General features: G+C 41.7%; 1 protein-coding gene across 1 annotated transcript in view; it reads left to right on the top strand.

Annotated features, from left to right (window-relative positions):
* The window catches only part of LOC122794825 (RNA-binding protein 25-like), a 121,066-nt gene that overhangs the window by 24,256 nt on the left and 75,635 nt on the right, over positions 1-21,175 (top strand). The window contains exon 3 of the mRNA XM_044063430.1: positions 565-618. Within this exon, the coding sequence (XP_043919365.1) occupies positions 565-618 (54 nt within the window). The remainder of the gene's footprint in view (positions 1-564; positions 619-21,175) is intronic.

Below are 21,175 nucleotides of genomic sequence, written 5' to 3'. Positions count from 1 at the left end.
GTTCTTCTCTAGCCCTGTGCTATAATATGTGGGTATTTGAAAAATAAGTGACTGGATGAAAGAATGAAAAAGTAAAATACCACAAGCACAAACCTGGTTCTGACATATTTTTCAAGCCTCTGTTGCGCTTCAGAGAGTACCTCATTGTCCTTATGAATATGCCATTATTGCCTTTCATTATGAAATTCTTCTCTGAAATATACAGCAAAACTCTGAATTTTGATCTTCATTGTTGAGATTAGCAGCTTTCAAATATTTCACAGTCTTCAGAGAAATTTTAAGGTGCCACTGAACTGTTTTAAAGTGTGTAAAATTGTGAATTATTGTTGTGTAAAGGAACATGAAGGACCAACTTAGATACCCAGCTAACAAAGAAATGTATTAAAAATTATTGCTTTGCTCACTGATTTGTGAGTAATAGCTTGATGATGTAAAACACTGTCATTTTTCAGTGGATCATTAAGACCCTGCATTCAGATTTGCTTTTTGTAGGAGTAAAACCAGATGATGCTTATTAAACATATTTGCTTACATTTAATCCACAATTTATTTTTCACTTTGTAGAGAAAGACCAGAGAAGATACTTGGAAGTCTGAAGACCTAACAAAGGTCATTAGAGTAAGTGGTTTTATGTCTTTTAAAAAACTTTTTAGCATATGAAGGCTCTCAGATAGGTGAATAAAGTGCTACTGACATGACAGTATGTAACTTGAGTGGTTGCTGAGATGTTATAAGTTGTTTACAATATATTACAGATGTAATAGTTACTGTGTTTACTGTGACTTATAAAAATAGGTTTAAGACCTAGAACCTAAAGAACACTACCACTATAAAAATAGTTTGTCATTTATACTCATTTCATAATCCTTATGGTTCCAGAAATATGAACATTTGTTTGAAATATGAGGACAATCTGATTCTGTCAGAAGGCTTAGGGTCCGCTCCGCCCATTGGAAGTTACATTGCAAACCTCCTGAGCTCCATTGGAGTGAATTTAAATAACATGACATTGCATTGCCAAGAAGGCTATTTTGAAGCTGTCTGTCTAAATGGAAGCATAATTACCTGTAGTCTGAGCCCTTAATAATATGAAAACGGTGGCCCAGAACAGCTAACTGAACTTTTGATTGGCCTGCCATTGCATGTAACAGAGTGCTAGTAGGAGTAGTTTCAATCAAGTCTGGAATGAAACACAATTTGTTAACTTTAACTTCCCAAAAACATTTTAATCTTCATTCAGTCCATCAGTAAATAGCCAATTTCCCTGTGCTGCAGTCACCTAAGAATTCATTGTATAACAGAGAGGGTATTGGGGGGGGGGGGGTGGATCCCTCTGCTTACAAGGTATGCAGGCACAAGCAATTGTTTTTTGTTTCTTTGGTTAAAATGTTGTTTCAGCAAATTCTGTTTTTTGAAATGACACCTGACTTTGTTTATTTGAGAGGTTTACTTTACCACGGCTATGACTCACAGCTGTGATACTACATGTAATTCCTGAATTCCTTAGAGGATGATCAGAACTGTATTCATTAGTAGATGATAACATAACTTGCTTAAAGTTAGTACCTTTACCAGAGTTGCTGTTGCAATAAATGTCACTCTTAGCGAATCAAATTCTGTAGCTCTGAACCTGTTATTTATAGGGATTGACAAGCTTTAAGTACTGACAAAGATAAGTAATTGTGGAGTAATCCTTGAAGACAGGCTGACACTAAGACTAGGTGTTAACTATTATTAAGTCATTTATGACTAGAATGCCTAGTTCTCTGTGTTCCACATCATGCCCCAGTGCTAGATCTAATGTTGTATTTTTCGTCCTTTCCTCAGCCAATGGGTTTTTGCTCCATCCTTGGAGCCGATTTTGGCCATTTTGTTGGACTTGGGCTCCGTAGCTTGAGCTCCTCTCCTTACCCATTATCCTCTGTTCTTCTGAATTACCTCACATCGGGTTTGCTGCTACATTTGGCCATGGTCACCAGTAGCTTGTGGGATTGATAAGTGATATTTCCTTTTATCTTAGTCAGGTTTTCCATTTTTCTTTACTCCTTCCCGTTCTTTATCTGTCTATATGTAAAGGTTTAAAAATTTTCCTTATTTCCAACTCTGCTAGACGTTGGGTCTTATGTCCTTTGCCTTTCTTGCTAACTAATTTCTATGTACTTCTTTTGTCCACCATTGTTGGTACTTCCCTTCTGCTGTATACCTCTCTGGTGTTAATGTTACCAGTGATGGTATTTCAATCTGCTTTGTATACTTTCTGATTGTATATTTTCTTGTTATTGTATTGATTCCTTGTGTTGGTATAATGTTGGATAAGTCAAATCAGTTCAAAAAATCTTGTTTGTGTGGGCACAAGATCCCCAGCTTAGATGCGTGTTCTGAGTGTGTTTATTGTCTTGGGACAGCTCATCTTATCACTGATTGTAATAGCTGTGCTGCATTTAATCATAGGGCTCTAACAGAGTGTAAAAATAAGTTAATCTTGAAAGGATTACTCCCCTCCATGTTGTCTTCTTTTTATCTGGGGATTCTTCCTCATCCAAGAAGTCTTTGGAGTCTACAAAAGGAGAAGCAGCTGACAAATGTAGAGGGTTGCGGAAGCATTCCTCAGATTGCTGTCCTCCTCCTTTGGGATCTGCTCCACATGAGAAAATCTCAAGAACCTCTAATCCAATACAGACAAAACCAAAACCATTGCTTCCAGTTGGCCCTTCGGTTTTGAAGCGAACCAAGTTTAATTCTCAACAGGCCAGATCAAAATTCTGTCTGGAGCCTGTTACTTCAAGAATGCACTCACCTTTCTTGCAGAAGACATCTCAAAGGATATCCCATCCATCTTTGAGCTCTTCATATCTCAGGTCATCTAGGAGCCTAACTGAATCAGATGTGGACTGGATGCTGAGAAAGTTTCTTAGAACCCAGATTCAGTTGGGAGTTATCCTAGCTCCATCTCACATCAGATCCGTGAGCCTACCTCCGGTACATCCCCAGATTTTTGACTCCTACTCTGATCTGTCCTCTTTTTTTCTGAACCTATGGACCTGAGAATTCTGCGCTTGTCTGTGTTGGATCCGAAGGCTTGGCTTTTAACTTTGACACCTCCTCTAGACCATATTGCCTTGACTCTGTAAGAGCCGAAAGGATCTCAGAGCCATAGCATTGATGTCAGACCTAGGATTTGCGTTCAACTCCAGTGTTTTCAGAGCCATTCCTTCCTCTTGGACTCTCAGTGCTGAACTGCTCAGCTCTGACTTCTGAACTGAGGCATGATCTTGTTGAGATTGGGTTCTATTCTATGCAGATGGCTTCGGCTGTTTCCAAGTTGGGACTTGGTTCCCTCATTCCCTCTGCCTGTGAGGTAGTGTAGAGGACATTTTCCACCTCCATGGACAAAGACATCCTTGCCCTCCTCGGGTCCATCCTCTCCTCAGCTGTCTACTCTGGATCCTGAGTCTATTCATCCTGTTCCAACAAGACAGCCAGTCAAGCCTTGAGACACTCCTCATTCATAACTGTGCTGGAACTTCCAGTCCTCTCCAGAACCTCCCACCAGAGGGCCTTCTGGGAAGTGTACATGTAAAAGAAGGCACTTAGATTCCCAACAGGAGTCTTTAACTGAAGACACTGACTTTGTTGAAGGAAACAAATGAAAGAAAGGCTTCCACCAAAGCAGAAAAAATCTTTAAAAACCCAGTCTTTAATAAAACACATAAAAATACGAACTGCTGGTGAACTGCAGGTCAAACGGGATAAGCGCTTTCAGTTATAAAATCTTCATCAGATCAGGATTTTTTCTGCTTTGGTGGAAGCCTTTCTTTCATTTGTTTCATGTTCGCTTATTAAGGCTTCCTTAAGAGATGCTATCGTGCTGTTCATTTCTTTATTGACTTTGATGAAGGGGAGGTGTCCCCCAGATCACCCGTTGAGGATGTCCCTTTCAGTGAAATCCTCAAACTTATGAGAGAGAAATGCCTTCCAAGCCCCCTTCCCAGGAGGAGTCATTGTTTCTTGAGGCTTTCTGAGCTAACTCACTACATTCTGGTGTCCCACTGGCAGATCAGATGGTGGACCTTATCTCCTTTCTGGCTTGGAAGAATCTGGATGTCATGGAGCTTATCCCCAAGAGGCCATATAAGTACCTTTTTATGCCGAAGGATAGCTCCCATGGTGGTAGCAGTGGCTTCCAAGAAAGAACTTGGTGAACAGAGATCATCTGTCCATCCCTCGAACAGGGAGTCCAGGGTGTTGGACAGATTCGGGAAGCATGGCTATGCTTTAGTGACCTTTGCCCTCAGGTCACTGAACTATTTGGCACACTTTATGAGATTTGATAGGGAATTGATCAAGGAATTTTCCAATACCCTGTCAGGGTTCATGTCTGTGGAGGACAAAAAGATGGTTTCTTCACAGCTGGCCACCCTCTAGTCCCTTCCATACACCTCATTGAGGTTAATTTCTCTTGTTTCAGAAAGGGTTTTGAGTGCCGCAGGTTCAGGGATTGTTGTGAGAAGGCATGCTTGGATGCATCTTTGTGACTTTGCGGAGCCCTTCAAGTTGTCATTCATCAGTGCTCCATTTGATGGATCTGCCTTGTTTGGCTATAAGGTGAAGGACACTCTATCTAAGAACGAGCAGGATGGGAAGACATGATCTGCCATAGTAATATGTTTTTCTACCTCTCAAAAGACTTTTTGCCAGAACCAGATAGGAGGCAGAAAGACTGGCTGTGAAAGATGCAAGGGCCTTCCCAGCACTCCTCTTGAGAGAGAGAGAGATCCCTGTGTGGCAGAGGAGAGAACTCCAATGGGAGATGTCACCCTCATAGCAGAAGTGGCACACAACATCAGGGCTTCAGAGGTCCTTTATCTGAGAATTCCTTTCAGCACCCCTGAAGGGTTGCCTGACCACTGCACTTATTTCTGCATCCAGAAGCCTGGACAGCCATCACCAAAGATACTTGCATGCACAGAATAATATCCAGAGGTTATAACATAACATTTTTTCTTCTACTGCCTCAATGGAACAAGAAAATTCCCAACATCCTACCCAGTCAGAGGAAAGCAGCAGCTGTAGAGATGGAGATATAAGTTGCTGGGAAAGAGAGTTATCAGGCAGTCCCCCCATGCCAACAAGGATCTATAACTTATTCATGATTCTTTTTAGTGCCAAAGAAGACAGGAGACCTAAGACCAGTTTTGGATCTTGGCAGTCTGAATCAGTTTGTAAAACAGTCGAAGTTCCTTATTGTCATGGTTCAGTCCATTCTGCCACTGTTGCAGAAGGATTGGATGTGCTTCATAGACCTCCAGGATATGTGCTGTCATATAAAAAAAAAACAAATAAACTAGTTGTTTAAGAACTTCATTGATGAGCTTAGTCACAAAATTTCCAAAAATCATGAAACCCAGATATTGTTCCAAAGCAACAAGCTTTTATTCATCACAGACAAGCAATCTTCAGTAACAAAAAAATCAGAAATATTTTAACAATGTTTCCTTGCCTAGACAACTGGCTCCTTTCTGCTTCCACCAGTCCTTGACTGATTCAGGCCAGGAATTACTTTTTCCATCTGTGCCTACAACTAGGCATCGGTGAATTATGCCAATTCTCAGTTGTACCCTACTCAAGCCCTGGAATTCACTGGTGCTTGCCTGGATAAGGTGATGCAGATCGCAAGCTTACCACAGACAAGGTTAAACATTCTATGGAACCAAGCTTTATGCATTCTCTCTCTTCCTTCCCCACCAGCCAGGCTAGTGTTATAGCTCCTCAGCTCAATGGCAGCCTCAGTAGTTTTGGTACCTTTAGGAAGATTTTACATGAGGGTACTAAACTGGACCATTGCGGTACAATAGTCATTTGGGGCATCTCCCTCTGACTGCACACATTTGAATTACAAATATATGCAAACAACACACAGCTTGGTGGATTGACATAGAAGAATTTCTCTGGGCCGCCCTTTTATTCTTCCTATATACAAGGCCACAGTGACAACAGATGCCTCCCAAACTAGGGTGGGGAGGCATTACTTGGGAAGGACAGTCCAAGCACATGGTCTTAGTAGAGGTCAAGCTTCACATCCGTATCTTAGAAATTTGAGCAGTCCTGTTGGTGTTACAGGCGTTTCAAGATGTTCTCCCTCTAGGAGTGGTTACTATTCAGACTGACAATATGTCTATGTTCTGATAGATCTACAAACAAAGGGGCACCCGGTATCAAGAGACAGTGAGAGTGTGGCAATGGGCAATTTACTTCCAGTGGCTTTCTACTGGCAATGCATATCCCAGGGTAGTCTAGTGTGCTGGCAAACAAACTGAGCAGGTCCATCTTCTTCACATGTGGTCTCTGAATCAGTTAGTAGCAGAAATAATTTTTTGCCAATGGGGACGGCTTCTCCCCTCAATTCCAAGTGGAACAGGTACTTTGTCCTGATCCCTCCAGTTGGGTAGTTACCAGAGTGACTCTCTAATTTCCTGGTTGGTCCCCCAAGTCTCCTGTATACCTTTTCACCCACCCAGGTTTTTTCAGAAAGCACATCAGCGGAAGTGCAAGGTAATTCTCACTGTACCATTCTGCCTCAATAAGTGTGGCTCCCCTTCCTGCGGCCTCACCTACTTCACCCTCTCTAGGTGTTGGATCCTTTTCAGGACCTTTTCTCTCACCTGTCTGGGATACCTCACATACATATTCAAACTCACTAATTGACTGTATGGTTTCTCCACTTCCAGTGATGCCTAGATACTCTTGGCTTTCTTCCCCAGTGTGTCACATCCTTAAATCATCCCAGAAAGTTTCTACCAGAAAGATTTATAAGAGCAAAGGGGCAAAGTTTTTTTGTTTGAGCCCTCCATATACAATTAGACCCCTCCATATACAATTAGACCCCTTTTCATCACCAATTTCAGCTGTTCCTTATTTCCTTGCTTCCATTTTCAATAATGGAACTAGTTACTCAACAATTAAGGACAAATTTACTGCCATTTTTAATTTCCACTTAGGCAAAACCATTCTTCTTTGGCCTCTCTGAGATTATGTAAGGCTGTTCTTAAATGTACCTTTTTGCTTTGATCTCCTATTAAGGACCTTAGTCCACTGTAGAATTTAGCAAAACTTCTTCTGCAAACATTGATCCAGCCCCTGTTTGAGCCTTCAGCCAAGGTCATGGAAAAATCTTTTCCTGGTTGCAGTTATGTCAGCTAGACAAGTATCAGAATTCCAGGTGCTTTCTTCCCAGTCACTGTATCAATTTTTTAATAAGAATACGTTTTTCCTTCAGGCTAACACTTCTTTCCTACCTAAGGGGGCATCAGAGACAACTGTTAACCAGTCCATCAGTCTGCCTGAACTGATGTTGTCCTTTTCATTCTTCCTCAGCATATGGGTTATGGATCTGACCGCGGATCTGACTCTGCCGCAGTTTACAGACTTTGGATCCAACTCTGGAGCTCCTCCCTCTACCTATAATAGGATCATAAGATCATAGGAGATTACTGGGCTATTGATCCATTGGTCATTTTAAGCCCAGCTGTTTCATTCCAGTGTAATACCGTAGAAATGCTAGTCAATACCCAGGATTGCATTTATTGATGACTGCTCATGTCCAGGAGGGTTGTGGGCACTATCTCCAGTAAGAATTTATGGTGCCCCATCCACTTGTCCAGGTTCCACTTGAACAGTGTCATAGAGGTGCTCTGTTTCACTTGAATAAATAGTTTGTTCCAAAGAGACAGCAGTCACTGGGAGATAAATCTGTTCATCTACTATGTCCCATTTAAGTTGTGGCCATATTTAGGTCCCTAGAATGGGTAGCCCTAGTCCTGTTTGATTTATGGATATGCAGGAAGTTCATTAGGTTTGGGTCTTGGATTGCTGCCAGGCATAAGCCTCCCCTAAGAGGTCTATAAGATATGGAGTATAGTGACAGGGACTTTAGTTGGTCTGTGTAAGGCACATGCTGGAAACTCTTGATCTTTCATAGAAACCTCTGAGGTCTCTCCAATTGCTGCAGGTGCTTTGTACGGTACATGCCGAATGGGGTGTTATACTCAATTATGGGCCGGATAAGTGCCGTGTATAGAGGCGATGACTTTTACTAATCAAGTGTGCTACACAGAAAGTCTTCCTTACTGCAGTAGACACATGGTGGTTGAGGTTAAGATCGCAGTCAACTTGTGATCCCAGGTCCCTTACTACTTCATGGGTACTTAGAGTATTGTTGTTGATTTGATAGTATGAAGGGACATTGTTTGTGCCGAAGGGAATGATGATGCATTTCTTTGCATTTAGTTTGAGACCATGACTAATACACCAGTCATTGATCTGCATGAGACTCTCCAGGAGTATGCTGACATCATTTGTGGATTCAATAATTGCACCTAGTTTGCAGTCATCTGCAAACTTGGCCAGCCACAACCCTTTAGTTTTGACCTGAGCTTCTAAGAAGTATATACAAACAGTAGGGGGGGCCCAGCATCGATCCCTGTGGTACCCCGCTCGTAACAGGTCTGCTGGTTGATTTGAGGTCACCTATGTCTTTATTTATGAGGTCCAATACGTTCCATGGTCTTACAGATTAGGCTGGTCAGGCTTTTGAGTCTGTAAGTCCCCAGGTCTGTTGTTCTGCAGGAACAAAGCCTGTGGTTGGGCTATGATGAAAAAAAGGCTTAATAATGGTGATGTTAGCTCATAATTTAGCCTGTTTAGAAGACAGCCTGGGATGTCGTCTGGGCCCATAGAGGCTGTGTTTTTGCCTTGGACAAGGCTTTGAGGACCTGTTCTTCAGATATGTAGGAAGTTTCTCTCAAAAGAGCCCTAGAGGAGAGGAAGTTGTCTTTTTTTTTTGTTTGAGGCTGAGGAGGGTGCTTTTCCATTGTTGGGGACTTGCCTTTGTTTTCTTGGACAGCAACTTTTTTCATTTATTGTATAATGTTTGTTGATGACAGCTGAGTTAATACATCTGTGCAAGTGATTTTATAGGGCTTTAGTGTAAGCTTTGACATAGTTACCTCTTCCAGCTTAGGGTGGGGCTTGGAATGCATTTTATACCGTCACCTAGGAGGGTATAGTTTGCCTTAGTGAAGTTTTTTAGTCTGATTTCACCCTTTGTGAGTTGTGGTACTAGTGCCAGCTCGAAGGTGACTGATTTGTGGTCAGCTTTAACTAATAAGTGTCCGACAGTTGTGGCAGTGCATCTGTTTGACATGTTGTTGAAGACCAGATCTAGAATATTTGTTCCTCTTGTTGGGGTATGAACAATTTGTTTCAGGGTATTTGAATTAACAAAGCCAAGGAACTTTTGTGTTAGAGAGTTAGAACATCTGTGGGTTCTGTTCAAGCAGCTTTATTATGTACAAAGACATCAGGATTGAGGCTTAATAACTTTAACATAGATAAACTTGTAAACAAAGTAGTTATCACACTTACACATGCTCAGCCTCTGGCTGCGATGACATTAACTGACATGCAATTTATACAAAATAATTCTTTGACATGCAGTTATACAGAACTAAATACATATAGGCAATTATGTCCAAGTTGCTGTATATTTCACACTAGGTCTGGAAATAACTGTCTCTGCTGAATGTTCAACTTTGGGGACATCAGGAACATTACAACACACACACACACACTATTCTACCCATAGGTTTCCCAGTTGATGGTGGGATAATTAAAATCCATAATAACCAGAGTCTGACTACACAGGAGGTGAATTTATCTACCGCGGTGGTGGTGCTGTGGTAGCATTGTCGCCTCATAGCAAGAGGTTGTCCCATTCAATTCTCAGCTAGAGCGTCGTCTCTGTGGAGGCATACGTGAATGGGGGCATGCCTTCATTGAAGGTTGTGCATCAGGGCTGGTAACCTAGTATGTAAAAATCCACTACCAATCATTAGTGGACTGGAGTTCCGCTGTGGTGACCCCTAACCGGGAAAAGCCGAAAGACACAAACATAGATTGAAACATCACCTCACCTCCTTTGGTTTTCACTTGTTCATTTTACAGTCTAAAGGTGTGGAAGGCATTTTAGCCTTGCAAGGCCAGGGTACTGTCTGAGGCCTTGAACTAGGTTTCTGTGACTGCACAGACATCTACATCTAGTGGTAGAGGTTCTTCCAGGGAGTGCAGTTTTTGGTTTAAGATCCTAGCATTTAGCAGCATGACCCTTATTTTGTTCTGATTGGCTAATTTCACGTTGGTAATGTTGTTTTTGAGACCTTGCCTAAAAAAGGCACTATGGGGGAGGCAAGAGCCTTTGCCAGCAGCTGAAAGCCTAGAGATGGCAGGTACAAACCATCTTTGGCAAAGCAGCGAGATTTGTCAACCATGGCTTCCCAGGCTGACAGGAGCTGGATCCATTTTGAATGACACCAAAAAAAACTAAGCCAGTTAGTGAAATCCATAATTTTTTTATAATGTGGCATCATTCTAGGTAAGGATAGTATGCTGCTTAATGCTAGGGATATACCTGCCTGGGGCACATACTCAGAGAGCTCAACCAATTCTCTCTTCATATAGTCCAGTGAGGTATGTCTCAGATTGTTCACATCAACATAAACTATGACAGAGTCATAGTGGTACTTGTTGCTGAGAGACCTGAGTGCATGAGTGATCTGGTGAATCATGGCACAGGACAGGCAGCCTACCATGACTTTCTCTTTGTCCAACCTGCTGAGTGGGACATTCGTGTGTCTTACTGTTGAGTCTTCAGTGACAAAAAAAAATTGTTTTTTTAAGTGTTACACCTTATGGGCTTGGTGGGTGAGGCACTGGTGTTGCTATGTGTAATAGGTGCTGTGGGGACTGTGTTAGTTGTAGCAGTCTTGTATTTTGGAGGTCTCTGCTGTTTCTGTAAGTTTTTGAGAAAACCTCTGCATGTGTAGAGTTTTGTGTTTGATGCACACTATGTGTATGAGTAGTGATACTATGTGCATATGTAGTGGTCGTTGAGTTGACAACCTTTTCTGTGTTACTGTTTTTGAGTGCAAGAGAGCATGGATTCAAGATTCTTGGTGTAGATACATCTCTCACACTCTGTACTAGAGTGAGTTGTTAGTAGAGCTTGTCGGTGTACATGAGGCAATTGCTGCACTGTGTCATTAGACCCAAGTCAACAAGGTTGGCAGAAGAAGCGACGGTAATCCAGCTGTCCATAATGCTAGGTTGAAGGTTGTCACGATAGGTGGCTTTTCAGAATCAATTTGGATGAGCTTGGTGGATGGATATTACAGCCTGTTTTTTTTGTTTTTGTTTTTGCTGGTAGTTTAATAGGTTACAGCTCACTAGCAGTATTTCTTTGGCCATTAAAGCACTAAGGATGAGGGCTACACTAGTGTGCTACAGTTGTATCTAAGGGAAAAATTGTTTAACTGTCTGGCTTTGGCACAACTGAGCTGCAGTGCATTGTGCTGTGCAATGGGCAATGCAGTGCCTAAATGCCAAAAGCTAAAAACTTGAAAATAAACTTTAAAAAGATTAAAAATTACCAATAAGGATGCTTATTCCAAGTCCTAGACCCCCCCTTTACCAGATGGGACCCATTCAGCGCAATCCTCTCACGAAAGTGAAGATAGGCCCCTTTCAATCCAAGGTGGCCTGGAAAACATCAGTCAGTTGTCAATCTCCTCTCCAGTCCAGCTGGTGAATCTGGGAATCTTGAGGCAATGTTACAACTGCCTCATGTACACAGACAACCCTCTCCTCCTCCCAACAAATTCCAACACATGTGAGAGATGCAACCATATAGCCATACTGGAGGCTAAGCTCTCTCAACTCAGTACTGGCAAAACCAGTCAGGAGGAGAAGGAAACCACACTCACTACAATTCCAGTCTCACATAGACCTACCATGACAGCAAACCAAACACATAAACACAAAAAAACATACTCGGAGGCTCTAAATAAAAATCTGCCTAAGCAGCAGACACCTCCAAAGCAGACACCCAAGCAACCGCTACCCCAAAACAAAACACGTGCAACACATAGCTCACAAAGCCAGTGTGCCAAACAGTCACAGCCCTTAAGGCTAAACAACACACCTGATACACTTGTAATAGGTGACTCTATCGTCAGGCACACTGATGTCCCGCTCACCAGGCTGAACAAGGAGAAGGTCGTGGTGAGCTGCCTGTCGGGCGCTAGGATCCGCCACATAACACAAGCACTCAGGTCACTCCAAGGCAATTACAAATATCACTCAGTCATTGTCCATGCTGATGTGAATGACCTGAGACGTACCTCCCTGGACTACATGAAAAGAGACATAGAGGAGCTCTCTGAGCATGTAGCCCAGGCCGGTATGACCCTGACCTTGAGTAGCATCTTACCCTCACCAAGAATGATGCCACAATATGAAGACAAGATAATCAATTTCAACAATTGGCTTAAGTATTTGTGTCATTCAAAGGGGATCCAATGCCTGTCAGCCTGGGATGACATGCTCGACAAGTCACAATGCTTCGCTAGGGACAGCTTGCACCTGTAACCCCTGGGCTTTCAGATATTGGCAAAGGCTCTTGCTACCCCATAGTGCCTTTTTTAGGCAAGGCTCAAAAGACAAACCCACCTCCATAGGTATCACAAGGGATAAGAAACTAAGAATAATGCTACTCAACGCCAGAAGTCTAAACTTCAAGATGCACACACTCAAAACTCTCCTTAGCATGGAGAACATCGATATCTGTGCAGTAACAGAAACCTGGTTCAAGGCTCCCGCGAGCGCCCCAGCACTACCAGGTTATGCCTCATACCATGCTTTTCGGCCCCAAAATTTGGACCGGACCACAAAAGGAGGGGGAGTATCAATATTCGTCAAGGATACCCACACCTCCAGGTTGGTGGTACAGCACGAAGCATCAGAGACTATCCATGTGCAACTAACAGTGGGTAAAACTGCCTTCCAGTTTATAGCCTGCTACAGACCCCCCACCCCCCAAACCCAGGAGCCCCACTCGGCCTTCCTGAGAACACTGGAAAATATGAAGGTCTCTCCAAACACCATTATATTGGGCGACTTCAACTACCCAAACATAGACTGGGAACATTACTCTAGCTCCAACACCCTAGCCCAAAGGTTCCTAGAATTTATAAACTCAAATGCTATGGAACAACTTGTTATCACTCCCACAAGAGGGGAAAACATACTGGACCTGATCATCACCAACATGGGGACTCTATGCTCCAGACCAGAAGTGTATCTCTCACTGGTAAGATCAGACCATAAACTAATCTCACTGGATATTCACATCCCGACTCCACCCCCTGCCCTGAAAACCACAGTGAAAAACTTCTCTAAAGCAAATTTCACATTCCTCAAAACTGAGGTGGATTCCTTCAAAGCCCCCGGGCCTGTGGAAAATATGGCCCAGACCGCAGAATCCTTTATAAACACATTCTATGAACACCTTCAGGAATGCATGGATCATGCAGTCCCAGATAAAACCAAGACCCAATCCTCCAAAGGCAGACGTCCTGTCTGGTGGACCCCAGCCATAAACAAAACTATACAATAGAAGGAGGAAGCTACTACATGATAGAGCAAAATCCCAAAAAGGGAAGGCATCTGTGATCAGTATTAGCAAAAAACTATGGGCACTCATGAAATCGTCTAAGGCCAGCTTCGAGAGAAAAATTGCACAGGGCACTAAGGATAATCACAAGGCTTTCTTTAGTTATGTTAGGAACCTGGGTGGGAATTCCCAGATATGCTCAGAATTAGTCCAAAATGACAAAAAATACACCGAACCCACAGACATTGCCAACATCCTAGCTGACAGGTTCGGCACCCCCCCCACCAAAAGGGCAAATATCTGTCCCAGCAGAGTGCTGCCCCCCTGACATCTCAGATGCTCAGGTAAGAGCTGCCCTCTCCAAAGCCAAAAACACAGCATCGAGAGACTTGAACCTCAGCACTGAAATAAATAGGACATGCTGGAGGGACAGATTCATAACCCAGAGGCTCCCTTCACTCTGGAATAAAATCCCAGTCCAGGTTAGGCAGAGTCCCTCATTGACTCTCTTCAAGAGGAATCTTGATGAGTGGATGGAAGATCGTAGGTTTACCCCGGGTATCACTTCTGTATCACTGTTAGACAGAGGCACAGTATACTAACCTCGAAAAAGGGCATAGCAAAATTAATTTAAAATGGGTGGCAAAAGCCAAACACACTCTGGCTAGGCTTATAAATGCCCTACGGCAGATAACCTAGTATGAACCTATGAACCTATGAACATGCTCAGAACAGACAACCACTACAAATATTCCCAGATGGGGACTATGCTGCAGCTACTAGCTTACCCTAGTTTCTGCGGGAAATACTAGAGAATGTTTAACACAGCAGAAAAATAGCAGTGAGACACTAAAAAAATTTTAAAACAGCAGAAAATTAACGAGGAGGCAATAAAGAGCATTTTAAACAGCTAACAGACCAGTTATTTAAACAATGCCCTAGTCCATCCCCAGTACCTCAGAACTCATTTGCCATGATCTCACAAGGACATGGATCCACTCTCTGAGCATTTTTTTGGGTTGTGTAGCAAGTGTTTTTGAGTAATAAAACCACCCATCTTCTATTTCTGGTTACTAAATTACTTTATAGTTCCTCCCTGTTAGGTTTTCGGGTTTCTTCAGTCCCTTAGCTCTCCACCTTAGCAAGTAACTTTTACATACCATTGTTGGTTCCTTTCTTTATTTATTCCCTTTCCTTGTTTGGTAGTCCTACTTTCTGTAGTCTTAATTTGCCTTAATTAATAAAAAAGTAACATTTTACTTCTTATCTATCGTATTCTCTTTTTTTGTTATTGATAGCTGATATGGCTGAGAAGGCTACAGGTTTTAGAAAAGTGCCCTTCATGTGGGCATAAAATTCTGAACTCTGATTCCCACAGGGAGTGCGTTTATTGTTTGGTAGCAGCAGTTGTGGATATGAACTGTACAATTTTTGCCACTCTTAACTCAAAGGCTATTGCAGGCAGGAGAAACAAGCTAGTCCTCAAAGGGTTGTTACTTCTGTCTTCTTCTTCATTCTGGGCTCAAACCCCCAACAAACCGTCTAAGGCTCCATTGGAGCATAGGAAACTATCTCCACCAAAGTCTTCAAAGACTTCTTCATCCTCAGAGCCTCCACAAAAAATTTGGAAGTGGGATCCAAACAGAAAAACTATGGATTCTAAGTCTTTGGGCCCAATAGTTATTTCAGCCAGTCCCAGTATTCAACATATGGATCCAAAACCATCAGATCCATCTCCTAGCACTCCTTATACACTGAGAGCTCACTCACGTGAGTTCATGGTTGACTCTTTTTCTCCTCAGCTCCACTCATGCAAACTCCAAGAAAACACTCCAGACCTCAGTCTACTACCTCATCTGTGAGGTTCTCCAGGAGGAAATAAGGCAAAACAAATTGAAACACCACCAAAAAAAGAAGAAATAAACACATTTTGGAGAAATATCTATAAAGATCCTGGGATGAAGTAACGGCCAGAGAAATTGAAACAAAGTTAAGAAAAGGTCTTAACTGGAAACCCCCAGGTCCAGATGCAATACCTAACTTGTGGCTAAAAGTATTAATCTTTACTGGCTATGAGTAAAAATTATTTATATGCACACCCCGCACTGACACCAACCTGGTTAACAACAGGAAAAACAATATTCCTCCATAAGAGAACATAAGGTAATTAAAGAAAGTCATATGGAACAATGGATCATTTGTTGTTAAAGTCATAATTGAGGGCAGTAAAATGGGGAAGAATCTAAGTATGACATGGATAGACTATAAAAAAACATTTGACAGGATCCCACATTCATGGATAAAAGAGTGCTTATAAATATGTAAGATATACCCTACACTGATTGATTACAATGTAGTGACCATGAAACAGGACAGACCACTTTGCAGTTAAGCCATGATGGAGAAATTATTATTCCAGGGATAAAAATTCAAAGGGGGATATTCCAGGGCAACTCTCTGCTAAACTGTCTAAAGACTGGGTCATGGATACAATTTTGCTCCAAGAAAAAAAAAAAAAACACTGTAAAGACTTCTCATCTTTTTGTGGATAATTTAAAACTATATAGTTCATCATATGAGGAACTGAAAGCACAACTACAAGTGGTAAAACTTTTCTCAGATGATGCAAGAATGCCATTTGGTCTTGATTAAATGTGCAATAGCAGCCTTTAAAGCAAGAAAGCTGCAACACCAAGAAAATATTCTGTCTGGGACAGGAATGTGATATAAAAGTGCTTGAGCAAGAGGGAGTGTGTAAATATTTGGGAATTGATGAAAGATCAACAATAAAACATGAGCAAATGTTAATAAAACTTAGTAAGGAATATTTTAGAAGACTAAAATTAATATTGAAAACAGCTTTAGCATCTAGAAACAAAGTCCAGGCAGTAAACCAGTTTGCTCATCTTGTCCTAACTTAAGGTTTTGGAATAATTGATTGGCCCCAAAAGATATTGGATCAGTTGGACAGAAAAACAAGAAAAATGCTTCATGCTTATCAAATGATTTATAAAAATTAGTGTAACAAGATTCCCCATTCTAAAGGTGGTATGAGCCTCCTCAAAATTGATTACATGTATAGATCTGCAGATGTAGGACTGCATATATATCTGCTGATCTCACAGGATTCAAACATAGTGAAAGTTTTAAAACATGAGGATAATAAGTCAAAGATGAGTTCTCTGCTTAGTTTAGCAGAAACATATTGAAGTCAAGTTGGAATGGAAATCAAACCAAAAGTTGATAAAAAAAATCCGGCAGCAACTGAATGTGCTAAAAAACAAAAGAAAGAATATAACGTAAAGAATCAGGTGAGAAAACAAGAAATGTGGAAAAATGCCTAAATATAATTGCAAGTGCAGAAAGCTCTTGGAACAAATTATGCTGATCAGGACCAAATGCACGAATGGTTAAAGAGAGATGAATTTAAACCAAAACATGAAAGGGTAATACTGGCAGCCCAGTACAGAGTACTATGTACACTTTGGTTCATTAAGACCACTGAACATGTGTGAAAATCAGACAAACGCAGGTTCTGTAAAACAGAATTGGAAACTGGCGCACATCTTGTTGGTGGGTATGATACACTAATGGCAGAAGGAATGTATACTGAAAGACATAATAATGTGGCAAGACTTTTGCATTGGGGATTGTGCAAACATTATAATATTGAAGTAGCTGAGAAAAATTGGAAACATGAGTCGTAAAGCATTATAAAAAATGATGAAGTTTATATCACATGGGATCACCCATTACCAACAGTTCAAAAAACAGATGCGAGAAAACCAGATATAGTAGTCCAGGAAAAGAAGACAAAAATAGCATTGATCATTAAAACTGCTACACCTAGTGACTACAGTGTCTTGTGTATAGAGAGAGAGAGAGACATAGTCATAAAATACCAGAATTTACAGGCAGAAATGAGGGCATTGTGGAAGAAGAGATACCCATACAGTCCCAATAGTTGTAGAAGCAATGGGTCTTAAAAATAATTTACGATTGCACTTAGGTTACCGATATGTGTAACTCCGTATAAATTGCAGGAGGAGTCAGTTCTGGGAATATTGCAAGTGTTAAAAAGAGCACTTGTGGCTAACATCAAAGACTGAAACAATACTAATGCCATAAACTTTAATCATACTTTGACTGACTTAGGAATGGGGTCCATTCCTGTCATGGTATTAGAAACCCAAAAGACTTGGAGAAATTAAACTGAGAGCCTTTCTGAAGCAGAAGTGGATAGGATGATGAGAAAGTTCCTCGTAGCTCAGAACTAGATGGAGGTTACACTGTCTCCCTCTCCCAATGAATCTGTGAGCCTTATTGCCACTACCCATACACGTGTATCTCCTTCTCCAAGCCGTCCTTCAGTTTCGGATCCCCAAGATCTAAGAATTCCAAAAGTACCAGTGTCTGAGCCAAAGAGAATTGCATCTTTGACCCCAATGCTTTTCCTGAGTAGTTCTACCCCTGTTCCTTCAGATCTGGCCAAGTCTCAGAGCCAAAGCACTGGCTCATTGGGGGCTGGGATCTACTTCTATGATGTCGGATCCATCCTTGCTCCTTGGAGCCTTGGCGCTAAGTAGCTCAGGGTCCAGTTCCCTCCTCAAGGCATGGATCCAGACAAAGTTGTGGTCTGTCTGCGGTAGAAGTCTTGGCTCTGATGCAACTAGTCACTGCTTCTCCAGGTCCATCTACCTTCGAGGTTGTGGAGAGGGTGTTCTCTTGTTCAAGAGATCCAGGTTCTCATATGTCCTCAGATCCTACACCCTTTCCCTATATGGTTCTGAGCTCTGATCCTATCAGATCTACTCCACAAGCCAGCCAGTACCATCTAGCATCCAAATAGTTCCCATGGAAGAAATACCTCTCTCTTTGGACACCTCCCTAGAGCATCCCATTGAGGAGGTTCACCAAAAGAGAACATGTAAAAGGAGGCTCATAGACTTCCACTTGGAATCTCTCACTGAAGGTACTGACTTCAACAAAGGGGTAAGGTCCCCAGATCACCACCTGATGATGTCTCATTTGGAGACATTTTGGAAATCCTTAAGCAGAAAGGTGGTTGGTCATCAGATAATCCTTCCCCTGAGGAGTCAGTATGTCTGGAGGCTTTTGGTGCTGACCCATCTATGTCTTGGGTGACTCCCCTGGCCAATGAGCTTATTGACCTAGTCTCTCAACAGGCATGGAAGGAACCAGATTCTCTTAAACCTGTCTCACACTGCCAGGACAAAATTTTAGCTCTTCCGAAAGATAAGCTCCATTGGAGCAAAGGAGGCCCTGTTGATGGAATAGTTGTGGTGGAAGCCACCAGGAAGGAGCTAACAGAATAGAGCTCCTCTTTCCATCTGCCCTAATAGAGTCCAGGGCATTTGACAGGTTTGGAAGTGACCTTTACCTTGAGGTCCCTGAGCTACTTGGCACACTTTATGAGACTGCAGAGGGATTTGACAAGGAACTCTCAAAATTGCTCTCTGAGTCCATGTCTGCAAAGGATTACAAAAGATCATCTTCACAGCTGGCCACTCTTTTATCCATTTCCAATGTGTCCATGAGGTTGATTTCTTATGCAGCAGAAGGCACCTCACAGGATGCCAGTTCATGGCTGTTAGGAGACATTCCTGGATGTGGTTATGTGATTTTGTGGAGCCTTTCAAGTCTTCTTTCATCAGTGCTCCTTTTGATGGAACATCCTTGTTTGTCCTTTCTGTGAAATAAATGCTTTCTGCAGTGTACAAGAAAGAAAGACTTTGTCTGCAATAGGGATTCACTTTTCTACCCCTCAATGATCCTTTTCAAGGAATCAAATAGAAGGCAAGAAAATGTGGTTCCGTAAATCCCAGGGATCTTTCCAGGATTCACATTGAGACAACTCCCTCAGAGACAGAGGAGGGAGTTCAAATGGAAGATGCCATCCTTATGGCAGAGGAGGCCTGCAAAATCGGGGTTTCTGAGATTTCTTTCTGGATAGACCCTTTTAGTGCACCTGAAGTGCTGCCCGACTGCTCACCTCTGGAGGCAGTCAGGGGGTGCTTGTCCTTGCACCAAGATGCCTGGGCTGCTATAACAAAAAAATTCTTGGATACTAAAAATAATATCCAGAGGTTACTTAATACCATTTTCCCAAATGCCCTCTACCAAAAGAAGAAAGCTTCTTGGCATTCCACCCAGAGAGAAAGAAACTGCAGCTCAAGAAACTGAGCAGCTGCTAGACAAGAAAGTAATCCAAGGGCTCCACCTGACCAGAGAAGATTTGGAACTTTCTCCAGGTTTTTTTGTTAGTGCCAAAGACAGGGGACCCAAGACCAATTTTGGATCTAAGCAAACTGAACCAATTTGTAGGAAATCAAAGTTCTGAATGGTCATAGTTTAGTCCATTCTACCTGTTTTACACAAGGACAATTGGATGTGCACATACTCTCCCCTCAAAGTAAACAGATGCTACCAAAGAACCTTGCATTTTCGGTTGGGAGCTAGTCACTGTTCATTCTCAGCCCTACCTTTGGACTCACCATAGCCCCCAGGGTGTTTGCTAAGTGTATGGCAGTGATTAGGCAAAGAGAAAGAAATAGGGAGGGTTCTAAATGAAAGGCCAGCACTGGTAGAGTTTTTAATAGAATCTAGAACAGAAGCTGCCCTTAAAAAATGAATAATTAGTAGAGCATATAAAATATTGAATGATAATTATAAGAGTCAATCAGAGGAGCTTAGAAAGTATTGGGTAGAGAGATTGCATAAGCAATTCAGAAAGAGACAATGGGGGGATATATGTCTATCTCCCAAATATGCAACAAAGTCTAAAAGATTTAGGATATTTTCCTTGAAGTATTTACATAGGTATTTTTATAATCCAAGTAGACTCCAAAGAATTTTTCCTCAGGTGAATAGCAAATGTTGGAGGTGCGACGGGCAAGAAAGAAGTGGCTAGGAACTTATTTTTTGGGAGTATAATGAGCTGGCCAACTTTAGGGATTCCCTGTGAACCTCTTTGTCAGAGGTGCTGGGTGAGCGGATTGCATTGACTGGGGAGATGATTTTATGAGCTATGATACAAATTGGAATTGCCTAGACATAGTAAAGCTTTGCTGAGTCTATTTATGGTGGCTGCCAAAAAAGCATTTACTAGAAATGGAAATCAAAGTCTAGACCAACTTTACTAGAATTAGTGAATATAGTAACAGAGATAAAACAACTGGAATTGAGATCTTTAGAAAAGGGATGGAGCAAATTACATAGAAAAAATGGGAATTGTGGAACAATATAGGCGGAGAAGGAATGAGGTTTAAGAGGCAGGATTTGAATGAACCATATAATGCTTAACTGACGACTGGATAGATTATAAGTGATGTATAATGTTTGCAACTATAGTTGTTTCAATGGGATCTGTGATGTATAATGTTTGCAACTAAAGTGGTGTTAGTGTTTTTGTTTTTCATTTATATAAATGTAAGTTTGTCTTTGCCATATGTGATAATTTAATAAAGATGTTTATTGGAAAAAAAAAGTTTATGGCAGTGGCAGCAGCTTACCTGAGACTGCAAGGATTCTGAGAGTTTCCATACCTAAGATGATTGGCTTCTGACTGCCCCAACCATGCATCTTCTAGAACAGTCAAAGGACTATTTGCTTCAAATTTGCCAGTTACTAGGCATTATGGTCAATATTTCC

Source organism: Protopterus annectens, chromosome 2.part1 (assembly GCF_019279795.1).
Source record: "Protopterus annectens isolate FY-2018-M chromosome 2.part1, PAN1.0, whole genome shotgun sequence".
NCBI classification, from domain to species: Eukaryota; Metazoa; Chordata; order Ceratodontiformes; family Protopteridae; genus Protopterus; species Protopterus annectens.
The sequence above is the reverse complement of the archived record's forward strand: the minus strand, read 5'-3'. Positions and strand labels throughout refer to the sequence as shown.